General features: G+C 41.1%; 1 protein-coding gene across 2 annotated transcripts in view; it reads left to right on the top strand.

Moving 5' to 3' along the window:
- PHTF1 (putative homeodomain transcription factor 1) overlaps positions 1-23,386 on the top strand; it is a 166,815-nt gene that overhangs the window by 13,413 nt on the left and 130,016 nt on the right. For both annotated transcript variants that reach the window (XM_089681071.1, XM_089681070.1), the window contains exons 3-5: positions 5,695-5,757; positions 16,074-16,143; positions 20,821-20,979. In XM_089681071.1, coding sequence (XP_089537197.1) covers positions 5,695-5,757; positions 16,074-16,143; positions 20,821-20,979 — 292 coding nt within the window. The remainder of the gene's footprint in view (positions 1-5,694; positions 5,758-16,073; positions 16,144-20,820; positions 20,980-23,386) is intronic.

The raw sequence follows: 23,386 nt of genomic DNA, 5'->3' as shown, positions 1-23,386 counted from the left end.
ATTATGCAAGAATGGACTGCCATCAGTCAGGATGTGGCCCAGAAGTTGATTAACAACATGCCATTGCAAATTGCAGAGGTCTTGAAAAAGGCACACTCCCTATGAATACGTGCTTGAGCACGAAACACGTAAAGGAAGAGCTGCAGCGTCCAGACGTCAAGCTGCCGGGGCCCATGCTGGTCCGGTGGCCATCTTGATTCAACTCATGGTCAGTCTGTTTTATACTGTTTGTCTATCCCTGCTATGGATCAATAAATATCCCCTGTTGAAACGATATCACACCATTTTGGCATCCTTTCTTGGGGCTCCTGTTGAGCCTACCACCCACAGAGCCTAGTTAGAGAGGAGCTGAGAGGTGCGGCATTCCATTGATGAACCAGAGGCAACTCCTTACTATGATAGAGGAGTCCATAGGATGCCGCAGCTGACACACTAAGATGTGATATTTTCTCAAATGCATGATGGAATTATGCATCTGGTGAGTGTGTAATTCGCATATTTGATCACCAGAAGATGCACAGTGGATCACTTGAATAAGAGCTTCACATTATATACAGTTGTGACCAAAATTATTCAACCCCCAATGCTGTAAAGGGGTTTAGGGACTATAGTGTACATTTGGAATTGTATTCAGAATCAAATCCTACAAGGACGTTGTAACTACCCAAATGCAACTAAAATGACATCAATTGTTTATGTAATACAGTAGTAAATGGTTCTTATGTGGTTTCTTCATTGCCACAATTATTCAACCCCTTAAAGACTACCACTCTGAAGAACAGAGGTTCATACAGGTGCTTTCCATCAGGTATTGAAAACACCTGTGGATGTCACCGAGCAGCAATCAAGCATAATAAGCACCAATTAGGCAGCTTTAAAATGACTGTGATACTCAGCTCCTTCTAGACATTTACTGGTGTGGTTACAAACATGGTGAAGGCAAGAGAATGGTCCAGGAAGACAAGAGAAGAGGTGATTTCTCTTCACAGGAAGGGCAATGGCTATAAGAAGATTGCAAAGATGTTAAACATACCAAGAGACACCTTAGGAAGCATCATTCGCAAATTCAAGGCAAAGGGCACTGTTGAAACGCTACCTGGTCGTGGCAGAAAGAAGATGCTGACTTCGACTGCTGTGCGCTACCTGAAGCGTAGAGTGGAGAGAAGTCCCCGTGTGACTGCTGAGGAACTGAGAAAAGATTTGTCAGATGTGGGTACAGAAGTTTCAGCCCAGACAATAAGACGCACACTGCGTAATGAAGGCCTCCGTGCCAGAACTCCCAGGCGTACCCCCTTGCTGTCTCCAAAGAATAAGAAGAGTCGACTGCAGTATGCCAAAAGCCATGTGGACAAACCACAAAAGTTGTGGGATAGTGTTCTGTGGACTGATGAAACAAAATTAGAACTGTTTGGGCCCATGGATCAACGCTATGTTTGGAGGAGGAAGAACAAGGCCTATGATGAAAAGAACACCTTGCCTACTGTGAAGCATGGTGGAGGGTCAATCATGCTTTGGGGCTGTTTTGCTTCTGCAGGTACAGGGAAGCTTCAGCGTGTGCAAGGTACCATGAATTCTCTTCAGTACCAGGAGATATTGGATGGAAACGTGATGCAGTCCGTCACACACCTGAGGCTTGGGAGACGTTGGACCTTTCAACAGGACAATGATCCCAAGCATACCTCCAAGTCCACTAGAGCATGGTTGCAGAGGAAAGGCTGGAACATTTTGGAGTGGCCATCGCAGTCACCAGACTTAAATCCGATTGAGAACCTCTGGTGGGACTTAAAGAAAGCAGTTGCAGTGCGCAAGCCTAAGAATGTGACTGAACTGGAGGCCTTTGCCCATGAAGAATGGGCGAAGATACCCGTAGATCGCTGCAAGACACTTGTGTCAAGCTATGCTTCACGTTTAAAAGCTGTTATAACTGTAAAAGGATGCTGTACTAAGTACTAAGATTGAATGTCACTTGGGGGTTGAATAAAACTGATAATGCTGTGAGCACAGAAAAGACATTTGTGGTTATTTCATTATAACTGTTATGTTATATTTGTCTGACCTACAAGTGCCTCTTTAATGTAAATGTAAGCAAGATGACTGAATGATCAAAAGCAATGTCAAACTGGCCAAAACACTCAATTTCAGTGGGGGTTGAATAATTTTGGTCACAACTGTATATAGACTATGGCACCTTATCACTAATAGTCATCATCTTGGATGTGCGTTTGCACTTTTGTCACTTTATTTTCCTGATGTTGGAAATATTGTAACTTCATGTTATACATCTTTATTGAGAGTTTTGGTTGCTATCACTAGCAATTTTATTGATATTTAATTACTTATTACTTTGATGTGGTTTTTAGCGCTGCAGCTTTATTTATTATATTGTAGACAGTATAGCTGAGCAGGGCTTTGAATCAAGACTACAACAGAAGAGCAGAAGGCAGCTGAACACAGGGGCGACTGTCAATGTAGCTGGAAGTTCTCTGGGGTCTCAAGTCAGCTCAGAGTTTACAATGAACACTATACCTTAAAGTTTACTAAACCCAGGACCCTGCATTCACTATATCTGGTCTCACACAGTACACAGAATAAGGAAATACAATTATTTTAGTAAATACAAACTGCTAAATACCTTTTCTCATCAGCAGTTAGAGCAGTCTTGTGACTTCTATCAGTGTCCAGCAGAGCACTGGTTACAGCTTGCAGGAGAGGTTTTCTTTCTGCTCTAGGAGGATGAAGAACCCCTTACCTCTGTCTGGACAGTGCTGATTGGCCCTGTGCTCATCACATGCACTCTCCCAAGAAAAAGAAAAAACTCTATAGCAATACACACCAAACGGTACATGTGCAGAGTGTCTCCACTCAATATGTCTTATAAGGAGATAAGAGGGGGACACTGGAAGAGGGGGAGGATCAGAGAAGACAGGATCAGACAGCATTTTTACACAATGCAGAGGATTAATCCCTTAGGCTCCACAGTGAGTATATAAAACATGCTTTACTGCATATACAGACTGATTTTACTGTTGTGGGTTTAGTACCACTTTAACTTCACGTTGATTCCTCCTTGTAGTGTGAGTGTAACGCACAAAAAGCAGAAAACTCCATGCGATTCTGCCTGGTAGTGTGAGTTTAATGTGCTGTGTGCATGTGTGTGTTGTGCTGTATACATGTACAGTGTGCCTTACAATGGCTGCTCTCTGGAAGTAAGGAGAAGCTTCTGCTGGTGGCTGGGAGGGATGGCAGTGATGCTGGGCGAGACTGCGAAGGACAGGGGTGGGTTTACTCAAACCTCTGCTGGATTTCTGTAACAGAGACCGACAATGGTTTCAGAAAGTGCCTATGAGCTGCTGTATTCAGCTGATCAGGCAAACCGTTGTCGGTAAAGAACAGAAGACTGCTGATTGTCTAGCTCAGATTCGTCTTTCTAAGCTAGACAAGCAGTAAGTCTTAAAATGCATGATACCAAAATTAAACATATCTAACATAGTAATCATGGGCAAATTTTTAATTTTGACTGGAATTACACTTTAAGATTTGGTTCACATCACTGCGGGCTGCATTAAGCAGTTACGGCAGCCCATTCATTTTAATAGGCCATCCTATCCAAAGAAACGCGGGTGAAAAAAGTACCTGACCCTTTTTAAAACTGTACCGCACTTAACTGCATTGTGCTGAGGCACCATACTTTTTCACATTCACCAAAGCATGTGTGAGGATGCCATTAAGAAATAATGGCAACCCCATGTGTCTGCTAAAGAGCAACACCTTTCTCTTTAGAGTCAGGAACATGCATTATTTTGCACGTGTTCCAGGTACGTTATAATGTGAACCTAGCCTTGGGGGCTTCCAAGGGACGGTATCACATATCTATTTTGCCTGAGAAAGCACTTTAGCATGCCTTCAGTGCTTTGACAAATTGATAAATCAGGCCAAATATAATATCTGTATATCTTATATTACTACAAATGCTGTTGAAAATAATTTTATTCTTTGGCTGTAAATAGTGTAAAACTGCATTTACTGTAATGCTTTTTGTGTCTAAATTGGCTAATGCTCAAACAGCGTTGTTCTCAGACATTTCAGACGAGATCCCCAGACATCTTCAAACCCTCATTTTCTTTATTTTCTCAGCTGCTAAAATAGCCATAGCACGAGCATGGAAGTTACCTGTGACTAATATTACCTTGGTCAAGCATAAGATATCTTGGATTAAACAAACCTGGTTTGAGAAGGTTTGGAATGCCTGGATCACATATCTTCAAGCCCCTTAGATACCAGGACATCGTGTAGCCTGGGATCTGGATCGGGAGGACCAAATTTGTTTCCCTTTCCTTTTCCTTTCTTTTCTTTCTCTTTATTTATGTTTAATGTCTGTGGACTTTATGAGTAAGTTTAAGGGGAGACCTTGAAGCCCCCCTCATTTTTACATATTTAAGGGAGCACGGCTCCACACCTAAGAGAAGGAGGAATATTCTCTGAATATTTACTTCTTCACCTCATTGTGAAACCAAGATGAAAGTTGACGTACATTTCAAAGTAATGTTCATTTATAATGATGTCTGTGACTGTCTTATGCAGTTGATTGAGCTCACATATAGAGTCCTACATCCTGGGCATGTTGCTTCTCTTTCCTGTAGAGCCAGCCTGTTAAAACTGATGTACTAGTTTGAATGTATCAGGACAACCAAGCTCTGGCCTTGCAGTATGTAGGAGGGTGAACTCATTACCTCTTTTCTCCCCCCCTTCCTTCTACCTGTTCACTTGACATATGTAGTATTACGATTGTATCGCTGTCCTAATTTTCAAAATTGAATGAACCTCCCTGGCGTTCTAACTAATCAATATTTTTGAATGTCAAAGCGGTACATTGTTTTGCATGGACATTTGTTGTTTTTTATTGTAGGCCTGTAATTCTTAGGAATAACTTACTTAAATCTGTCCAAACAAGAGTCTAGTAAACATCCCGGGTATGATAAAGTTTGAAACACGAAATCATAAATTTTAATATAATAAATAATTTTAAAAAATAATAATCTAATAATAATAAATTTAATTCAATAATGTAATCAAACCAAAAACACTGAAATTTGAAATAGAGCACCAAGTTCGCACATCACTGAGAAAAGTCGCTGAATCGTCATTGTCGTCACTTTCAGTGTCTGATGACGAATTTCCCTACAAATCACTAGCACTCAATTCTGCAAGTGGTTCTAATTTACTATCACTGTTTTCTAGTTAGTCTAAAACCGCTTTTGACCTCAAGGGACACTTTTTGGATGCCATGGACATTCTCACATTTCCAGGCAGAAAGAATGATAAAGTGCAGGCAGGGCACAGGACAAAGCACTAGGGACACAATTTAGGTGAAATAGTTTGATGTAATATAATACTAACAGATTACAATGTATTGTGTGCATGTCATATTTTTACCTTTTTGAATCTCCCGCTGGTTCCGCTCCCCTGCGTCCCAACGCTCGCAGTGAACGGAACCTGCCGGGAGGACATCGGGGGATCGAAGGACAAAGTGAGGATCGAGGGACAAGCACTGCAGTGTAATCCTGAGTGTGGCTCGGGGTTACTGCTTTTGGTACTGTAAATTAACCCCGAGCCACACTCGGGATTACCGATTGGTATTTTAAAATCTATTGAAAAAGAAAATTGCTAATGCTTTACTAACCCTATTTATTCCAGATTGGAGCGTATGACCAACAAATATGGGAAAAATCAGTAGAACAGAAGGAGATAAGAGTTAAGGTAAGATGTTAAGTTGTCTTGTATTAAAGCAAATGTGTTCACGGATATAAAATACTCCTTTATATATCCAACAAAGACACCCTAAATATACACTGCTCAAACAAAATTAAAGGAACACTTTTTAATCAGAGTATAATCTGTATAATATCAAGTCAAAATAAACTCCTGGGATATTGATCTAGTCAGTTAATTTAGAGGGGGTTGTTAATCAGTTTCAGCTGCTTTGGTGTTAATGAAATTAACAACAGGTACACTAGATGGGCAACAATGAGATGACCCCCAAAACAAGAATGGCATTACAGGTGGAGGCCACTGACATTTTTTTCCCTACTCATCTTTTCAGACTATTTTTCACTAGTTTTGCATTTGGCTAGGGGTAAGTGTCACTTCTGGTAGCATGAGGCGATACCTGGACCCTACAGAGGTTGCACAGGCAGTCCAACTCCTCCAGGATGGCACATCAATACGTGCCATTGCCAAAAGGTTTTCTGTGTCTCCCAGCTCAGTCTCAAGAGCATGAAGGAGATTCCAGTTATTCTATGAGAGCTGGACAGGGCCGTAGAAGGTCCTTACCCCATCAGCAGGACCGGTATCTGCACCTTTGTGCAAAGAGGAACAGGATGAGCACTGCCAGAGCCCTACAAAATGACCTCCAGCAGGCCACTGGTGTGAATGTCTCTGACCAAACAATCAGAAACAGACTTCATGAGGGTATCCTGAGGGCCCGATGTCCTCTAGTGGGCCCTTTGCTTACTGCCCGACACCATAAAGCTCAATTGGGATTTGCCATTGAACACCACAATTGGCAGGTCCGCCACTGGCGCCCTGTGCTTTTCACAGATGAGAGCAGGTTCACCCTGAGCACATGTGACAGACATGAAAGGGTCTGGAGAAGCCGTGGAGAATGTTATTCTGCCTATAACATCATTCAGCATGACCATGTTGGTGGTTGGTCAGTGATGATCTGGAGAGGCATATCCATGAAGGGATGCACAGACCTCTTCAGGCTAGACAATGGCACACTGATTGCCATTAGGTATCAGGGTGAAATCCTTGCACCCATTGTCAGACCCTACGCTGGTGCAGTGGGTCCTGGGTTCCTCCTGGTGCACGACAATGCCTGGCGTCATGTGGCAAGAATATGCAGGCAGTTCCTGGAGGATGAAGTAATTGATACCATTGAATGGCCCCCACGCTCGCATGACTTAAATCCAATAGAACACCTCTGGGATATCATGTTTCGGTCCATCCAACACCGCCTGGTTGCACCTCAGACTGTCCAGGAGCTTGGTGATGCAAAGGTCCAGATCTGGGAGATAATACCCCAGGACACCACCCGTTGTCCCATTAGGAGCATGTCCGGACATTGTCAGGCATGCATACAAGCACGTGGGGGCCATACAAACTACTGAGTACCATTTTGAGTTGCTGCAATGAAATTTCAGCAGAATTGACTAGCCTGCTGCATCATTTTTTCACTTTGATTTTTGGGGTGTCTTTGAATTCAGTCTTCTGTAGGTTGATAATTTTCATTTCCATCAAACGATGGGGCATCCTTACGTTCCTAACACATTACCCAGTCCATATCAGTATAGATATCAAGCATGATATTTTTTCCCCATTGAGATTTGATGTGGTTTCAAAATGTTCCTTTAATTTTTTTGAGCAGTGTATTTTGAATAGTAACTCAGTTTGTCTTTCTATTAGCCTGTTGTTGTTCTTTGTACAGCATGATTCAGTCTGAGGGAGGCAGGGACAATACACTTTTTCATCATTCCACAATACATAAAGAGCTGGATTATAGGTAGGAGATCACAGGCTGATCTCATTCAGTATGTTGCTCCTCCTTCAGTATCCTATCAAAGACTGGGATGGTCATTGTACTCCTATAATAAAAAAGAAAAGTTAGCTTAAAACCTGGCAGTACTGTCTGACAGGGTTAGATAGTTCACACATATCCCAGTTGTGAATTTAGCTGTTTGCCATCACTTTCTATTCTATTAAATATTTTATTAACCACTTCCTGTCCAGGGCAATTTTCAGCTTTCAGCGCTATCACACTTTGAATGACAATTGCGCGGTCATGCAACACTGTACCCATATGAATTTTTTACCATTTTTTTGAGACAGATAAAACTTTATTTTGGTGGTATTTATTCACCGCTGGGATTTTTATTTTTTTTTGCTATGTAAATGAAAAAGTCCCAAAATTTTGAAAAAAAGTATTTTTCCTATAAAATTTTGCAAATAAATAATATTTCATCATAAATATTGGCCAAAATGTATTCCGTTATCTTTTTAGTAAAAAAAATAAATAAATAAGCCAAATTAGTTTATAACCAAAAATTATAATTTTTAAACATTTTACATTTTTATTTTATTTTTTTATATTATTAGTTATGTTTTTTTTTTTACATACTGTCACCCCAGCAGTACAGTGTCATCATGGTGACACTGTACTACTTGTGGGAGGTGATGAAGATTTTTATTTTTTTTTTTTACACTGATTGCTTTTACACCCATATAGGATGTAAAAGCAATCATTTCTCTTTCACTCTGTCTGCGTTCTTGCAGCCATTGAGAACTACTGAGTGAGCTGTGATTGGTCACAGCTTGTCACATGGTACAAGGCTGTTGTGAATAGCCTTGTACCATGTGACCTCTGTGATCATTCACAGATTTCACACGTAGTAAGCAATGATGTCACAAGTGACATCTTGCTTACTACTTTGCATGTGATCACTGATTGGCCAATCAGTGATCACATGATCGGGACCTCGTACAGAGGTCCCGTCCGACAATCAGTGTTTCACTGTGTCCGGAGGACACAGCGGGCATCAGATCACGGTGCGTGCACAAGCAGGGTGCGGGGAGGCTGTTTATAAATGGCCACCTGACCCTGCAGTTCCACCGTCCGGCCGTTTATATACAACGGCCGGACGGGAGGTGGTTAATTATAAAATAATTATAAACTTGCATAGTGCCAAAGGCAGATGCCGTATATCTTTTAAGATTAAAGTAAAAATGTTATTACCCTTGATTATGACGTGTGTAGTGCAGTCTGCCTACCATGTGTAGGGCCTCAAGCATTGCTGCTCTTATCTCTATGAGCCAATACTGTATGAGGCAGACTTTGACCACTAGACTACAGCTTAGAGAGTCAGTGCTAGACCTCTTCTGAAAGGACAGATCAGAGTCCAGGATTACAGGCTCCAGGATACATAGTCCAGGATACTTCTTCCAGCTCCATAACTGACGGTCTGTACCTTAGTGTGCACCTGTAGCTGAAGGAAAAATCTGCAGAAGCCAGTGCATTATACCCAAGATCCACTGATTACAGTTCATACAATGCTTTGCAGGCTCAAATACAAAAAATTTGTAAATACAGTTTTTTTTAATCAATGTGGGTGCATTTATTTAGAAAAAAAAAGTTTAATATGCCTTTAAAGTGACATTAATCAATATCTTTAATTTCCCAAAAATCCATAAACACCCACTACTTAATGGTTCTGTAAGCAGTTTTTTGTGAAATGTTTCTTTCTGTGTTTTCTGCCTCCTTGCAACATCCTCTCCTTTTGCAATAAGCAGTGCCCATTTGTTGTGGTCATATGCACTGCTCTATGCACGCTTACAAATCCTACAATTTGTAGTTCACAGACCCTAATCCAGTGAGGCAGTGAGAAGCAAGGAAGAAAGGATGGCTATATTCTTACATACAGTATTGGAACAATGGAGAACAATTGTAGCCACCATCTAACAGAAAGTCTGATCACAGCAGCAGCAGCGAAAAACAAAAAGAAAAAGAAACTTGGACGGGCTAAGAGCAATAGAATGTACTTTTTTGAGTCAAAAATACATACCCAAATATATATATATTATTATTATTATAATACAGGATTTATATAGCGCCAACAGTTTGCTCAGCGCTTTACAATATAATGGTAGACAATACAGCAACAATACAGTTCAATACAAGGGGTAGCACAGTGGCTAAGTGGTTAGCACTTCTGCCTGGCAGTACTAGAGTCATCAGTTCAAATCCCAACCACAGCACCACCTGCCTGGAGTTTGCATGTTCTCCCTGTGCCTGCATGGGTTTCCTCCCACATTCCAAAGAGGTGAATTGGATCCTGTCTAAATTGTCCCTAGTATGTGTATGCATGAATGTGAGTTAGGGACCTTAGATTGTACACCCCTTGAGGGTTAGGGACCGATGTGAATGTACAATATATATGTAAAGTGCTGTGTAAATTGACAGTGCTATATAAGTACCTGAAATAAATAAATAAGAGGGAAAGGAGGGCCCTGCTCCTTGGAGCTTACAATCTAGGAGGGAGGGGCTAGTGGTACAAAAGGTAGTAACTATGGGGGATGGACTGGTTGGAAGAGTAGAAGATTCCATTATTAGCTGAGGGCAGGATAGGCTTCCCTGAAGAGATAGGTTTTCAGAGATTGCATAAAAGTGAGAAGAGTAGGCAATAGTCTGATAAATTGGGGTAGAGAGTTACAGAGGATGGGGGAAACTCTGGAGAAATCCTGGAGATGAGCATGGGAGGAGGAGACAAGGGAGCTAGAGAGCAGGAGGTCTTGCGAGGACCGGAGAGTACGGTTTGGGTGATATTTAGAGACAAGATCGTTGATGTAATTTGGGGCAGAGTTATAAATGGCTTTATACGTTATTGTTAATGTTTTGAATTTTATCCGTTGGGCAATGGGAAGCCAGTGGAGGGATTGGCAGAAAGGGGTGGCAGATACAGAACGGTTAGTAAGGTGGATAAGTCTGGCAGCAGCATTCATGATAGACTGAAGAGGGGATAGCCTGTGATGAGGTAGGCCAATGAGGAGGGAGTTACAGTAGTCAAGGCGAGATATAACAAGGGAGTGAATAAGTTGCTTAGTGGTTTCCGAGGCTAGGAACGGGCGTATCTTGGAGATGTTGTGGAGGTGGAGTCTACAAGATTTGGACAGTGATTGGATTTGGGGCTGAAAGGACAGATGGGAGTCTAGGATTACACCTAGCACCCTGACATGAGGGGAGGTATTGATGATTGTGTTATTGATCTTGATGGAGAAGTCAGGGGAGGGGGCACGGGCTGGGGGGAATACTAAGAGCTCAGTTTTGGAAAGATTGAGTTTGAGGAAGTGGAGTGACATCCATGTCGATATGTCGCTTAGTAGGTTAGTAATGCGAGAGGAGACTGAAGGGGTGAGGTGAGGGGTAGAAAGATAGATTTGTGTATCATCAGCATAGAGATGGTACTTAAAGCCATGGGAGTTTATCAAGTGACCAAGGGAGGAGGTGTAGAGGGAGAAGAGAAGGGGTCCAAGGACAGAACCTTGAGGGACCCCTACAGAAAGAGGGAGTGAAGAGGAGGAGGCAGATTTATAGGTAACGCTGAAGGAGTGCTGCAATAGGTAGGAGGAGAACCAGGAGAGAGCAGAGTCTTGGAGGCCATGAGAGTGGAGTTTTTTGAGGAGGAGGGGATGGTCAACCATATAAAAAGCTGCAGAGAGGTCAAGTAGTAAGAGTACGGAGTAGTGGCCATTGGTTTTAGCTGTTAGTAGATCATTAGTGACTTTTAGTAGGGCAGTTTCAGTGGAGTGTAGTGAGTGAAAGCCAGACTGTAAAGGGTCAAGAAGGTTGTTGTCAGTGAGGTAGGAGCTCAGGCAATTGTAGACTAAGCGTTCTAGGAGTTTAGAGGTAAATGGCAGCAGGGAGATGGGTCTTAAGTTGTTCATGTTGATGGGGTCCAGGGAGGGCTTTTTAAGTGTGGGAGTGATGTGCGCATGCTTTAGAGGGGAGGGGAAGGCACCAGTAGAGAGGGAAAGATTAAAGATGTGAGTGAGGGAGCATAGGATGGAAAAAGAGAGTGACCGTAGTAGTTGTGAAGAGACAGGATCCAGGGGGCAGGTAGTGCGACAGATTTCTGAGAAAACCTTAGTGACCTCTTCGGTAGTAGCAAGGTCAAAAGAGGAAAGTGTTGACGGAGGTTTAGTATAAGGTATGCTAAGTGGGATGGATGTCTGTGCAGTGGCGATGCCCCTACAAATTGCATCAATCTTGTTTTTGAAATGATTTGCAGTCTCGTGAGCAGTGAGTGAGGTACTCGGTGGAGGTGGAGAAAGTAGAGAGTTGAAAGTAGAGAAGAGACGACGAGGACTGGATGACAAGGTATTAATAAGAGTGACTGTCACGTACCTGGGTAGTGAGCCTGACGTGAAGTGGCAGACCTCTCGTACAACTCCGGCTCAAGGACCGCTGAGAGTTGGACAGCGGTTGCAGGAGCTCGGCAGGGTAAGAGGGTCTGAGATCTGTCCGGTGATAGCTGTTGGACCGATGAGTAGCAGACCAGAGCAGGGTGCAGGATGGATGGATGCGAGAGGACCTTGTAGTAATAAACAGAGTCAGACGAGCCGGGTTCAGTATTAGACGAGACAGATCAGGCTTAAACGGCAGGCAGGAGAATAGTTGGGTCACAGGCCAGGTTCAGTAACAGGAGGTCGATCAAGCAGGAGCAGGCAGAAGAATAATCCAAGGACAGGCCAGAAGTCAGGGCAGGAGGCGATCAATCAGAAGTCAGGAAACAGGCTGGTTTTGGCAACAGGGAACAATCACAAAAGTCAGGAACACGAGCAGGGGATAAGGCCATATGGCAATGAGATAACCACAGCAGCCAGTTTAAATAGCCCTCTTGGCGCCAGCATTAGTGACAGGTGCGCACCCGCATGTGCGAGTGTTCATGCGCGAGTGCAGCCGCGCGCGTCTCTGTCCAGGCGCCCGCACATCTGCTTGGCTTGCCAGAACCCTCCGGAGGGAGGAATTGTATGTTAAGAAAGCATATTTATACAGGGTGAATGCTTGCTGGGATTTGGTTTTACGCCACAATCGCTCCAGGGCACGACTATGTCGTTTAAGATTTCTGGTGTCGTCAGTCTGCCAAGGTTGTAACGGTCGGGGCCTGATGCTTATATATTTTTAAATATATATACATATTTTTTTTATTTAAACCAGTTTAGTATTACTTTAAAATAGACCTATACCCTCATCTTGACCTCTCTTTATGTGCATCACCCACCAAAAGTGGTATAAAGTAAAGACTGTTAGAAAACGTACTTTCTCAAAGAATCTTTGATATATTTTGCCTTCTGGTGTCGGCAACATGGTCATAGGAAATTATCTGCTATGTGATTGTACAACTGTGAGTTTAGTATTTGTTTATAAGCAAAATGTGCAGATACATATCACATCTCCTGTTTTTGCCTTGCAATGCATGTTGGGATGAAACACTCACTTCTAACAATTTTTTATGAAATAGAGGGCTGTCTGTTGGAAAGAAGCAGAAAATCTGGAAATATTTCCTGTGGCCCATTGTCCTTTTAAGTATGGGCTGCAATTCACAGACAGCACAGCGACCTAGTATTTAGTACTAGGGTCATCAGTTCAAATCCAAACTACAACTAATTGCATTTCCTCCCACACTCCAAAGATATATTGGTAGGCAGATTGGCTCCTGTCTAAATTGACCTTAGTATGTATATGTGAGATAAGGACCCTAGATTATAAACTCTTTGATGGCAGCAATGTGAATGTACAGTATAAATTGTCAGAGTCATATAAATACCTACATATATAATAATTCTCTGTTTCAGTTGTTAATTGCATGCCATTACAGTTTGGGTATTTTTACCCTGCTCTTTGTGCTCAGTATATGTTCATGTTTGCTAAATCAAAAATGAGCTATTGGATACAGGAACTTGTCAGTCTTATATACAGAACTGGTATTCAACTGTTCAGTCAACTATACCATAAAAAGAAATGGTTATGTGTTGCATGATCTGTAGACAGTTTTGCAACTTTTAACAGCCTTTATGTTTTCTTCCCCCTTCAGTTATTTTAATTTTTCTTTTCAAACATCCTGAGGTTGTTAAACAAGAAACCACACTAGATATGTAACCGCAGTTTGTGAGTCGTCCCCAGCTTTATCCTGCACTGGACTCAGTATCTTATGATAAATACAAATGCCATCTCTGGGAAGCATATGCTTTGTGATCACATGCAGATCTCTTTAGGTATTAGAGACACCTGCTGGAAGGAAATAGTAATGCATTTCAGCACATTACATAAAGCTGCAGCTGTACTCATGCAGATTAATTGACTCCTGCTGTAAAAGCTGTACATACAGGAGACTACAGATTTCTGCCTTGAAGGTTGTTTTTTTTTTTCTAACAATGAAAGGGATGCTGTACCTACTACTATTGAACTGCTACAAAATCCCTTAAGTGACATAGCCCTTAAAAATGAATGCAAACAGCTGTTTATTATAGGCAGACTTTCCAACATTTCTGAGTCACACCAGCTGCTGATCCAAACTAGATATGTCCAGAAACATCTTTCTGACAACAAAACACCTCTTCACAATTTGCCATTGCCATCTCCTTTTCTTGTTTTCAATCATCTGGAGCGCAGTGGTGTGCATGCACTACATTGTGTTACAGTGTGTAATATACAGCATGTACTGTATACTAATCCACACAAATGGTTGCAGCATACTTCATTAATTCATTTCATTCAAAAAGAAATAGGTAACAGTGACAGTTTCTAGCAGGCTCACTGTTTGTCAAACTAATTACATCTCATTCACACAATGCATATATAAGGACAGACATGAAATGTCAACAGGAACATATGTGAAAATCAATTATTCTAACTTAAAGGGAAAGTATACTGATCTCAGACACACTGGTGTAGCAACAATATTCAGTACACATTAACTGAGATATCTGAAAAAGAGTATAAATATCATCACAAATAACAATACCAGTCCATCATACAGTAAATCATACAGTAAATAAAAATAAGTCGTAATCATGATTTAAAGTGTTACTATACCCACAACAGTAAAATCAGTCTGTATATGCAGTAAAGCATGCTTGGTATATTCACTGTGGAACCTAAGGGGTTAATCCTCTGCATTGTGTAAAAAGGATGTTTGATCCTGACTTATCTGCCCCTCCTCTTGTTGAAATGACCACCTGATACAGACTGAATCTGTGGTCACATACAAATGCTCGGTTTGGTGTGTATTACTAGAGAGGTTTGTTTTTTTTCTTTAAAGAGTGCATGTGATGAGCACAGGGCCAATCAGCACTGTCCACACAAAGGGTCAGGGGGTTTCACATCCTCCTAGAGCAGAAAAAAAAACTCCTCCTACAAGCTTTAACCAGTGCTCAGCTGAAGTCACAAGACTGCTCTAACTGCTGATGAGAAAAGGTATTTAGCAGTTTACATTTACTAAAATAATTGCGTTTCCATGTTCTGTGTACTGTGGAAGACCAGATATAGTGAATGCAGGGTCCGGGGTTTAGTGACACTTTAAGTATATGTAAACCCTTTTCCTTGTAAAACAACCCATACAGTTTAAAATAGAAATGAAAGGTAAAACATTTGTGCATAGATATAAACAATTGAGTACTGTCCGTGATACTTTTTTTATTTGCACTAACATACAATTTTGAGGACAAGCTTTCGGGGAATGTCCCCTTCTTCAGGTCTAAGCAGTACTGAAACAAAGATTTAGCAGAATGTTGAATGTTTTTTGTTTTTGTTTTTCCCATCCCCTACATCTCTTACAACATTCTGCTAAATCTTTGTTTCAGTACTGCTTAGACATGAAGAAGGGGACATTCCCCGAAAGCTTGTCCTCAAAATTGTATGTTAGTGCAAATAAAAAAAGTATCACGGACAGTACTCTATTGTTTCTGTCACAAATGCACTAATACGGCTACAATCAACTCATGCATAGATATAAAAAAACATATTTGACTTTTTTCCATTTTTTTATAAGTGATCACATACCCTCTGTTCTCAGCTGCATAGAGAGGTGAGGGTGGAGAAACAGCAGTACACCAGTCTTCCCAGTGCGTGTAGGGGGAGCATGTCAGCAGAAGTCTGATCATTGGAGGAAAGCACACTGAGTTCCAAGCATAGATAGAGAACTGACCATGCTGTGCTTTCCTGCCTAGCATGGTCAGTTTTTGATAGGAAAGCAAAGGGACTGACAGGAACAATAGGGATTTCACACAAAGGAAACAATACAAAGACAACAGGATATTTTTTAACAAAAGTACATGATACAACAGACACATACCAGGAATATGTTGGGTTTACATATTCCTTAAGTCTTCTTGGTGAACAGGTGCCCAAGGCATTTAACCAAAAGAGCTCAGGTTTTCTCAGAAGAAGGACCTTGTCAACTGGATTTTACATGAAATCAAAAATGTTTTAAATTCCCAAAGTTTTGCTTTATATCTCTTAGGGTTTTAAGAACAAACCAAAGAAGATGGCTCATATGAAATCTGACTTGATTGATGTGGATCTGGTCAGAGGTAAGTAACATTATAGTACAGCTTCTTAACCTTGAAATGTTGAAACATTTGTGTACTATTGGGCAGTTTTAAGTAATAAGCTTTGCTTTGTGTTACTAAGAATCTTTGCTTTGTGTTGACACGCAGGAATAAGGCTGGCCATACACTGTTTCAATTTCAGCCATTGAAATGGCCAATGGCCAAAACTTAGTGAGTGGCCTTGTCACTTCCTCCCATTCAACATCCTTTATTGAACAATCAAAGGAGCCAAGCAGACAATTGATGGCCAGACAGCAGCTGCATCCAGTGAGATGCAACCTTTCTTTAGGTATTCTGACACTTGCCGGTGCTGTTTGTCTGAATCCAATGCTATAGCTAGACAGCCATCCATCTGCACTGTATAGTGTGGATGGAGGAATTTGTGAGATTTTTGGATTCTGTTTTAGATGGTTTGGTCAGTATCCAATGTCTCATAGGCTGTTTATTGGTAACTAGGACCCCATTAGCAGAGCATTTCCATGAACATTTTCACAGGTATTTACAGAGGTAGAAAATACTTCAAACTGCCTTCTTCTAGTTCTTGGGATCCCAGGGAGAAAAGAGTACTATGGTACGAAACAGTATAGCAACATCATTTACATACGGAGCAAGCTAATGTTTGCAAAGTGAAATAAACCAGTTTTAACACCCTTACATTTAATGTTTTGCCAACTTCTCTCTCTATCTATCCATTCAGTCGTATCTGACCCTTGGCAATTGCATGGACCGTCACTCACAAGCAACTTCTTCCATGAATTCTCTTAGCAATTATTTTTACAGGGTAGGTTGCCAGGTCTTTCCCCAACCTCTACCATGCAGGAGATCCTGCATGGCCAGGGATGAAACTAGGACAATTTAGACAGGAGCCAATTAATCTACCAGCATGTCTTTGGAGTGTGGGAGGAAACCAGAGTACCCAGAGGAAACCCACGCAAGCACAGGGAGAACATGCAAACTCCATGCAGAAGGCGCCATTGTCAGGAATCAAACCCATGACCCATTTACTGCACGGCAGACGTGCTAACCACTAAGCCACTGTGCCGCCCATTTTGCCAACCTCCACCTCCACAGATGCTGAACCTGATGCACAGCAGTCTTTTTTCAACTCTGTAAACTATATGGAGCTATATGTCATAACGAAAATTTAAATGAAACAAACAAAAAAAAAATTATATGGCCAGAGCATTTTTCTACAGGTTGATGCTTGTAGTATAAGCAGAAAATTCCTGCCTTCACGTTCACTTCCAGTTCCACCAGTGAAAAAATGTGGTGAGAGGACACTGGCCGATAGGGATGGAGAAACTTTGAGGAAAACTTTCTGCCAGTGATCTACTTGATTTTAGCATGGGTCAGCGCTCCAGTGGGATTTTTTTTTTGCTGAAAATTACTCATTTACCCACTATGGGCTTTTAAATTGCTTATTTTATAGTGGAGAAAAACAAGCATTTTGCATGTGTGTGGGAAGATTTTATTGGTGATTCAGCTTCCTTTCACAGTTTCAGTAGATAAATTGGCAAAATGCACATTGCCTAAAATCCACCTGGTTTCACTTCAATACCTGGCTGGCCCATTGATTTTTACTTCAATACTGGGCCCTAAGGGGTTGAAATATTGGGGGGTAGGGGCAACCCCAGTTTAGTATATACACTGTATATACTCCATGTTCTTTCAGGTGTATACACTCTTGCTGTTTGGGTAACCAGCCTCAGTTAACCCAACAGTGCTCCATGAAGCCCCAGCTTTGCCCGGCTGCCAGCACACAGTCCAAGAATGGTCAATAAGACGGTACAACAAAATTTGGAGATATTTAGAACCTTGACACATTTCACATAAGCTGTTCTTAGTCATAAATAAGACTAAGTTCCACTTTTGCAAAATGCATCAAGGTTCTCCGTGAAACTTGGCATAGGATTGTGTTGATTGCTTTCATTTATACTGTACAGCACATGTGTCAAACGTAAGGCCCGTTGGCCAGTTCCTGCCCACCAGGCCATTTCATGCAGCCCTCGCACCTTTCCTGCTCCTGCAGCTGCAGCACCCCCCTCATCTCCACCCCCACCTCGTCTCAGCACTTGGCAGCAGAGAGGAAGCCAGAACTCCTGCTACAGATCCTGTGCCTCTCTGTGCACCCGCAGCACCCTCTTGTCTCCACCTCTCCTGGTCTCAGCATGCAGCAGAATCTGGCAGCTGCCTCCAGCCCTCCTCTGGTCCTCCTCCAGACTGTGCACTTTCTGTTTCCCAGCTCTGCTCCCAGTTTTTCTCAGCAGCAGCACAAGGTAAGGGGGTGCACTGTGATGTAAGGAAGGGCGGAGGACTCTTGAGTTCCCATGGTGGGGGGCTCTTGACATCTGATGCAAGGGGGGAGTGGGGTGCTCTGGACATCTAGTCTCACAGATACAAACGGCCCTTTGATGGCAACCAAAATGCTGATGTGGCCCAAGATGAAACTGAGTTTGATACCACTGCTTTACAGCATGAATGTATTAAGAACAAAATATTATAAGGGGACAGTGTATTTCGCTGAATGTTTTTTTTTTTGCCTGTTAAGGGTTCTGTTTTGGTGACATGTAAAGAGATAATGATAATAAAAATGTTTTGAATTTTTTTTTTATGCAGCTGAAACATAAGCATCAGCTAAAACAGATCTATATAATATTTATTATTTTTTTATGAATGGAAAACCTAGAACGTCAGTAGTGGCAAGTAGGCAGGGAGGGCAATGCAGAACAGTAATACCTAAAACAGCAGCAGCAAGTGGAAATAGGGTCTTTTTAATGTCTACATAAATTAGACATTGAGTTGTTTTAACAGCAGCAAGCAGGCGTGATGGTGGTTCTTTAATGGAACGCATATATGATTGAGTCTGTAATCAGCTTTCCCCTGTAATGTGCAGTTCCATGACAACTACACAGCCTGGGATCTCCAAAATTCAAACTGAGAAATATTAATTTGGATTGGGTTGCTCAGTTTGAAACCTTGACTCCATTGCTCCATCATCTGTAATAGCCAGCAAAAGAGGGATTTACAGAGAGATGAAAAGGGCTGCTTTATCCCGCTGCTATGATCATTACTGTGAACCATAAGAGTAAAGTTAGCACTTGGTAAAATGATGTTTTAAATTAGATGGATTATAGCTAAAGTAGACTCAATGGAACTGTTTTTCTTATAGAAAACAATTCCTGGGCCATCACTTCAAAATAAAAAAACAAACAAACATATTTTATTTAAATACACTAATATTTTATTTATAAAAATTTATACTAAAAAACTGCTATTAAAAGTTTTTTTTAGTATAAATTTATATAAATAAAATATTAAAGTGTATTTAAATAAAATATATATTTTTTTTATTATTTTGGAGTGATGGTGGGGGCGTGGGGAGTTAGAACTCTTTTCAGGTTTTTATTGCTGTCTGTGTCTCTGGCAGATAGGGAGAATCTAAAATTATGAGTTGCCACAAGAACAGGAACAGAGGGGCAGTCCTTTACTGGGGACACTGTTCACTTCCTGTTGTGCTTGTTGGATAGGGAATGAAGGGAAATCTCCCCAGTAGCAGACAATGGCTAAAAAATTGTGAACCCTTGCCTACTTCCAAAATTTAAAAACAAATTTATGGCTTTATATATATTTTAGTTGTGGGATTGTTTGTCCTCTATTCAAATTATCCTCCCACCCAGCCCCTTCCCATGACCCCTGGTTTAAAAGGTATGTTCTACTGCCATTCATAGCTGTACAAGGAAATCTCACCTGTTCTAAGTGCTCAGGCTCTGAACCTTATCTGATGGTTAGATTGCCCTTCAGACAGCAGTAACGCTAACGTAAAGCCTAAGTAAATTGTCCTATATACAGATATTACTGCCTCCTCCTAATCAGCAAAAAAATAAGTGTATAAAATAAGTAATAATATAAAAATCAGTCATTTGCCTATGACATGCATGTGCAAATAATTGGAACTTTTAAATGTGCACAGCCCCTAAAATCTACTAATTATTCTTGTAGCCATTAGGCATTTTAGACAAAATAAAGGAAGGAATTTTACTGTAGTTTGAGTTGTAAATGTTATCATGCACTTCTTCAGCTTACAAAATACCTTTGCTTTGCTGTTTTTGCAGCACAGTCTATATTCATATGTAAATTATGAATTCTACCTTCATATTTATTTTGGTTCAGTGGAATTCCATAGTTTATATTTTATTTGTGTGATAATAACAGGTTTTATACAAATATACCTTGACAAGCATTTGTAGTATTATCTTAGGAAGTAGAACACTGTGGATGTTGACTACTGTATAGGATCCCTGCTGTTTGAAAATATAGAGGTTTAAGGGATTTTAATTTTTTTGTTGCAGTTTTTGTTGTGTATTTGATTGGTAAGTAAGAAAACAAAACCAGCTTGGCTGCCTAGGGCTGAATGCGTGGAAATATATCTGTGGCTGTCAAAAAGTTAAATCAGCGGGGCACATAGGAACATAGGTTTTGATGCTACATTGTAGTTCCATGCTTCTAATTTATTATGCTTTTATCTATTTCTCATTTCTTATACTTACTAAGGATATAAGCAAGTAATTATGTCACAATACCTTCTAGTCTGTTGTGTGGAGAAGGATGAAAGGTTTAGTGTGAATTTGATCATAACATTTAATTTTCTACCTATTTCAGGATCAACATTTGCCAAAGCTAAACCTGAAAGCCCATGGACAGCTATAACTCGGAAAGGTCTTGTAAGAGTGGTATTATTCCCAGTGTTCAGCAGATGGTGGATGAGAGTTACCAGCCCTGGAGTTTTCACTTGGCTGTTGGCACTTTACATCATGCAAGGTAATGACGTCAGTACAGCTGTCTAGCCTAGTTGGCAGCATCAAACGTTATATACAATTTATCATGCATTGCCAATAATATCTCTGTTCACACCTGTTCATGTTTTTTTGTCTCTTATTCACATTTGTGCACATTGTAGAAAATAACTGTTTTAACAGATTTAAGGGCTCAAGAATAAAGCTGGCCCTAGATTAATCTATAATTTGTACAGTTCAGCAGGGACCTGCCAAATTTTGATCTATTGGTGGCCATCCCTGTTCGACAGATGTTAGATCAATTTCTGTTGAATAAGAATGTTGGAAAATGTTTCTTGATCGGCGGCTGCAATTTCTGATTAGAGCATTTTGACAGGGGAGGAGACCCACTGTCCGAATACAGTGACCCAAAGGAGAGGAATCCACAATCCACCTCATTTGTGTGGATGAAGGAATCCATTAGTTTTTTTCCCTGGATGATCAAAACAAATTAGTCAACTTTTGCCAGGCTAAAGTGTTCCTAAACCCAGGACTCTACACTCACTATATCTGGTCTCCCACAAAACACAGAAAATGGAGATACATTTATTTTAGTAAATATAAACTTCTAAATACCTTTTCTCATCAGCAGTTAGAGCAGCCTTCTGACTTCTATCAGTGTCCAAGAGAGCAGTGGTTAAAGCTTGTAGGAGGAGTTGTCATTCTCCCCTGATTGTCCTATAAAGCTGCAGGACCCCTGACCCTCTGTCTGGACAGTGCTGATTGGCCCTGCACTAATCACATGCACTCTATCAAGGAAAAAAAAACCTAGCAACACACACTAAACTGAGCATGTGCAGCTTTCCCCCAAGGCTGTGTTCTATCAGCAGATGGATTGGGGACATTAGAAGAAGGGGAGGATCAGAGAAGACAGGATCAAATATCCTTTTTACACAAAGCAGAGGATTAACCCCTTAAGTTCCACAGTGAGTATAACAAGCATGCTTTACTTCATATACAGACTGATTTTACTGTTGTAGGTTTAGTAACACTTTAAGGATGTAAATGATAAAATAGCATATGTATGACATTAATGTTTCTGGTCTATTTAACCACAATGCAGTGTGCTGCAACACTCAACATGGTTTTTTGCGTTACTTAAAGTGTTATTAAACCCAGGACCCTACATCCACTTTAGCTGGTCTTCTATAGTACACAGAACATGAAAATGCAATTGTTTTAGTAAATATAAACTGCTAAATACCTTTTCACATCAGCAGTATAAGGCAGTCTTGTGACTTCTATCAGTGTACAGCCACACACTAGTTAAAGCTTGTAGGAGGAGTTTTCATTCCCCTCTGACTGTCTTATGAGGCTAGAAGAATGTTCCCTGGGCTCAAGAGTGGTAGGATGATATGGGAACTTTAGGTCCTTGTGTGTCCAACGCCAGCACAGGCCTTGTTGCCCTCTGAGGGTCAGGGAAAAACCCAAATAGTTCACTGCAAAACAAGTGAAGAAAGGGCGCACCAGCTTAGTGCATTACCTGAGAATACATTTTATTAAACACAAAAGAGATATGTACTCACAAATAACTGTGTGCAAAGGCATATCAATCTCCAAAGCAACCAAGTCACCAGGTCAACTTCCAAATGCGAGAAGACCCTCAAATGGCTGATGTCTTTGATCCAGAGAGAGGGCTCTGAGGAAGAGGGGATCGCCCCTTGAAACGCATCAGCCATTTGAGGGTCTTCTCGCGTTTGGGAGTTGACCTGGTGACTTGGTCAATTTGGAGATTGATATGCCTTTGACACACAGTTGTTTGTGAGTACATATCTCTTTTGTATTTAATAAAATTTATTTTCGGGTAATGCACTAGGCCGGTGCGCCCTTTCTTCCCTTGTTTTACAGTGCCCTATGAGGCTGTATGACCCCTGACCCTCTGTCTGGACAGTGCTGATTTGCTCTGTGCTGATCACATGCACAAAAAAAAAACTTTTAGCAATACCCACCCAACTGAGCATGTGCAGAGTGCTTCCCAGGGCTCTGTACTATCAGCAGCTGGATTGGGGACAGTAGAAGAAGGGGAGGATCAGAGAAAACAGGATCAAACCCTTTCAAAGCCTTTTTATATAATGAGGCTGAATAATCCCTTAGGGTCCACAGTGAATATAACAAGCATGCTTTACTGCATATACAGACTGATTTTACTGTTGTGGTTAAGTAACACTTTAACTGCAGTAGAAAAAAAATCAGGCTTTATGCCCTGCTAGACAGGGCTTTTGTTTTTGTCATAACTGTGTACATTTCAGAACTCGATGGAAAGAAATAAAAAATCATTTGACAGGTAAAAAAGCTTCCATATAAAGTATTTATTTCATCTGCGCATTTAGATGTTTGCCTGGAGGCCAGGGGGACAAAGTTAGCATTAATGGGGAGGTCAGGCTGCCGGTGCC

The sequence above is a fragment of the Staurois parvus genome, unplaced genomic scaffold (assembly GCF_062004578.1).
Source record: "Staurois parvus isolate SC_StPar_1 unplaced genomic scaffold, SC_StPar_1.0 ptg000258l, whole genome shotgun sequence".
NCBI lineage: Eukaryota > Metazoa > Chordata > Amphibia > Anura > Ranidae > Staurois > Staurois parvus.
Note: the sequence above shows the minus strand (reverse complement) of the source record. Positions and strands in the feature narration are given on the sequence as shown.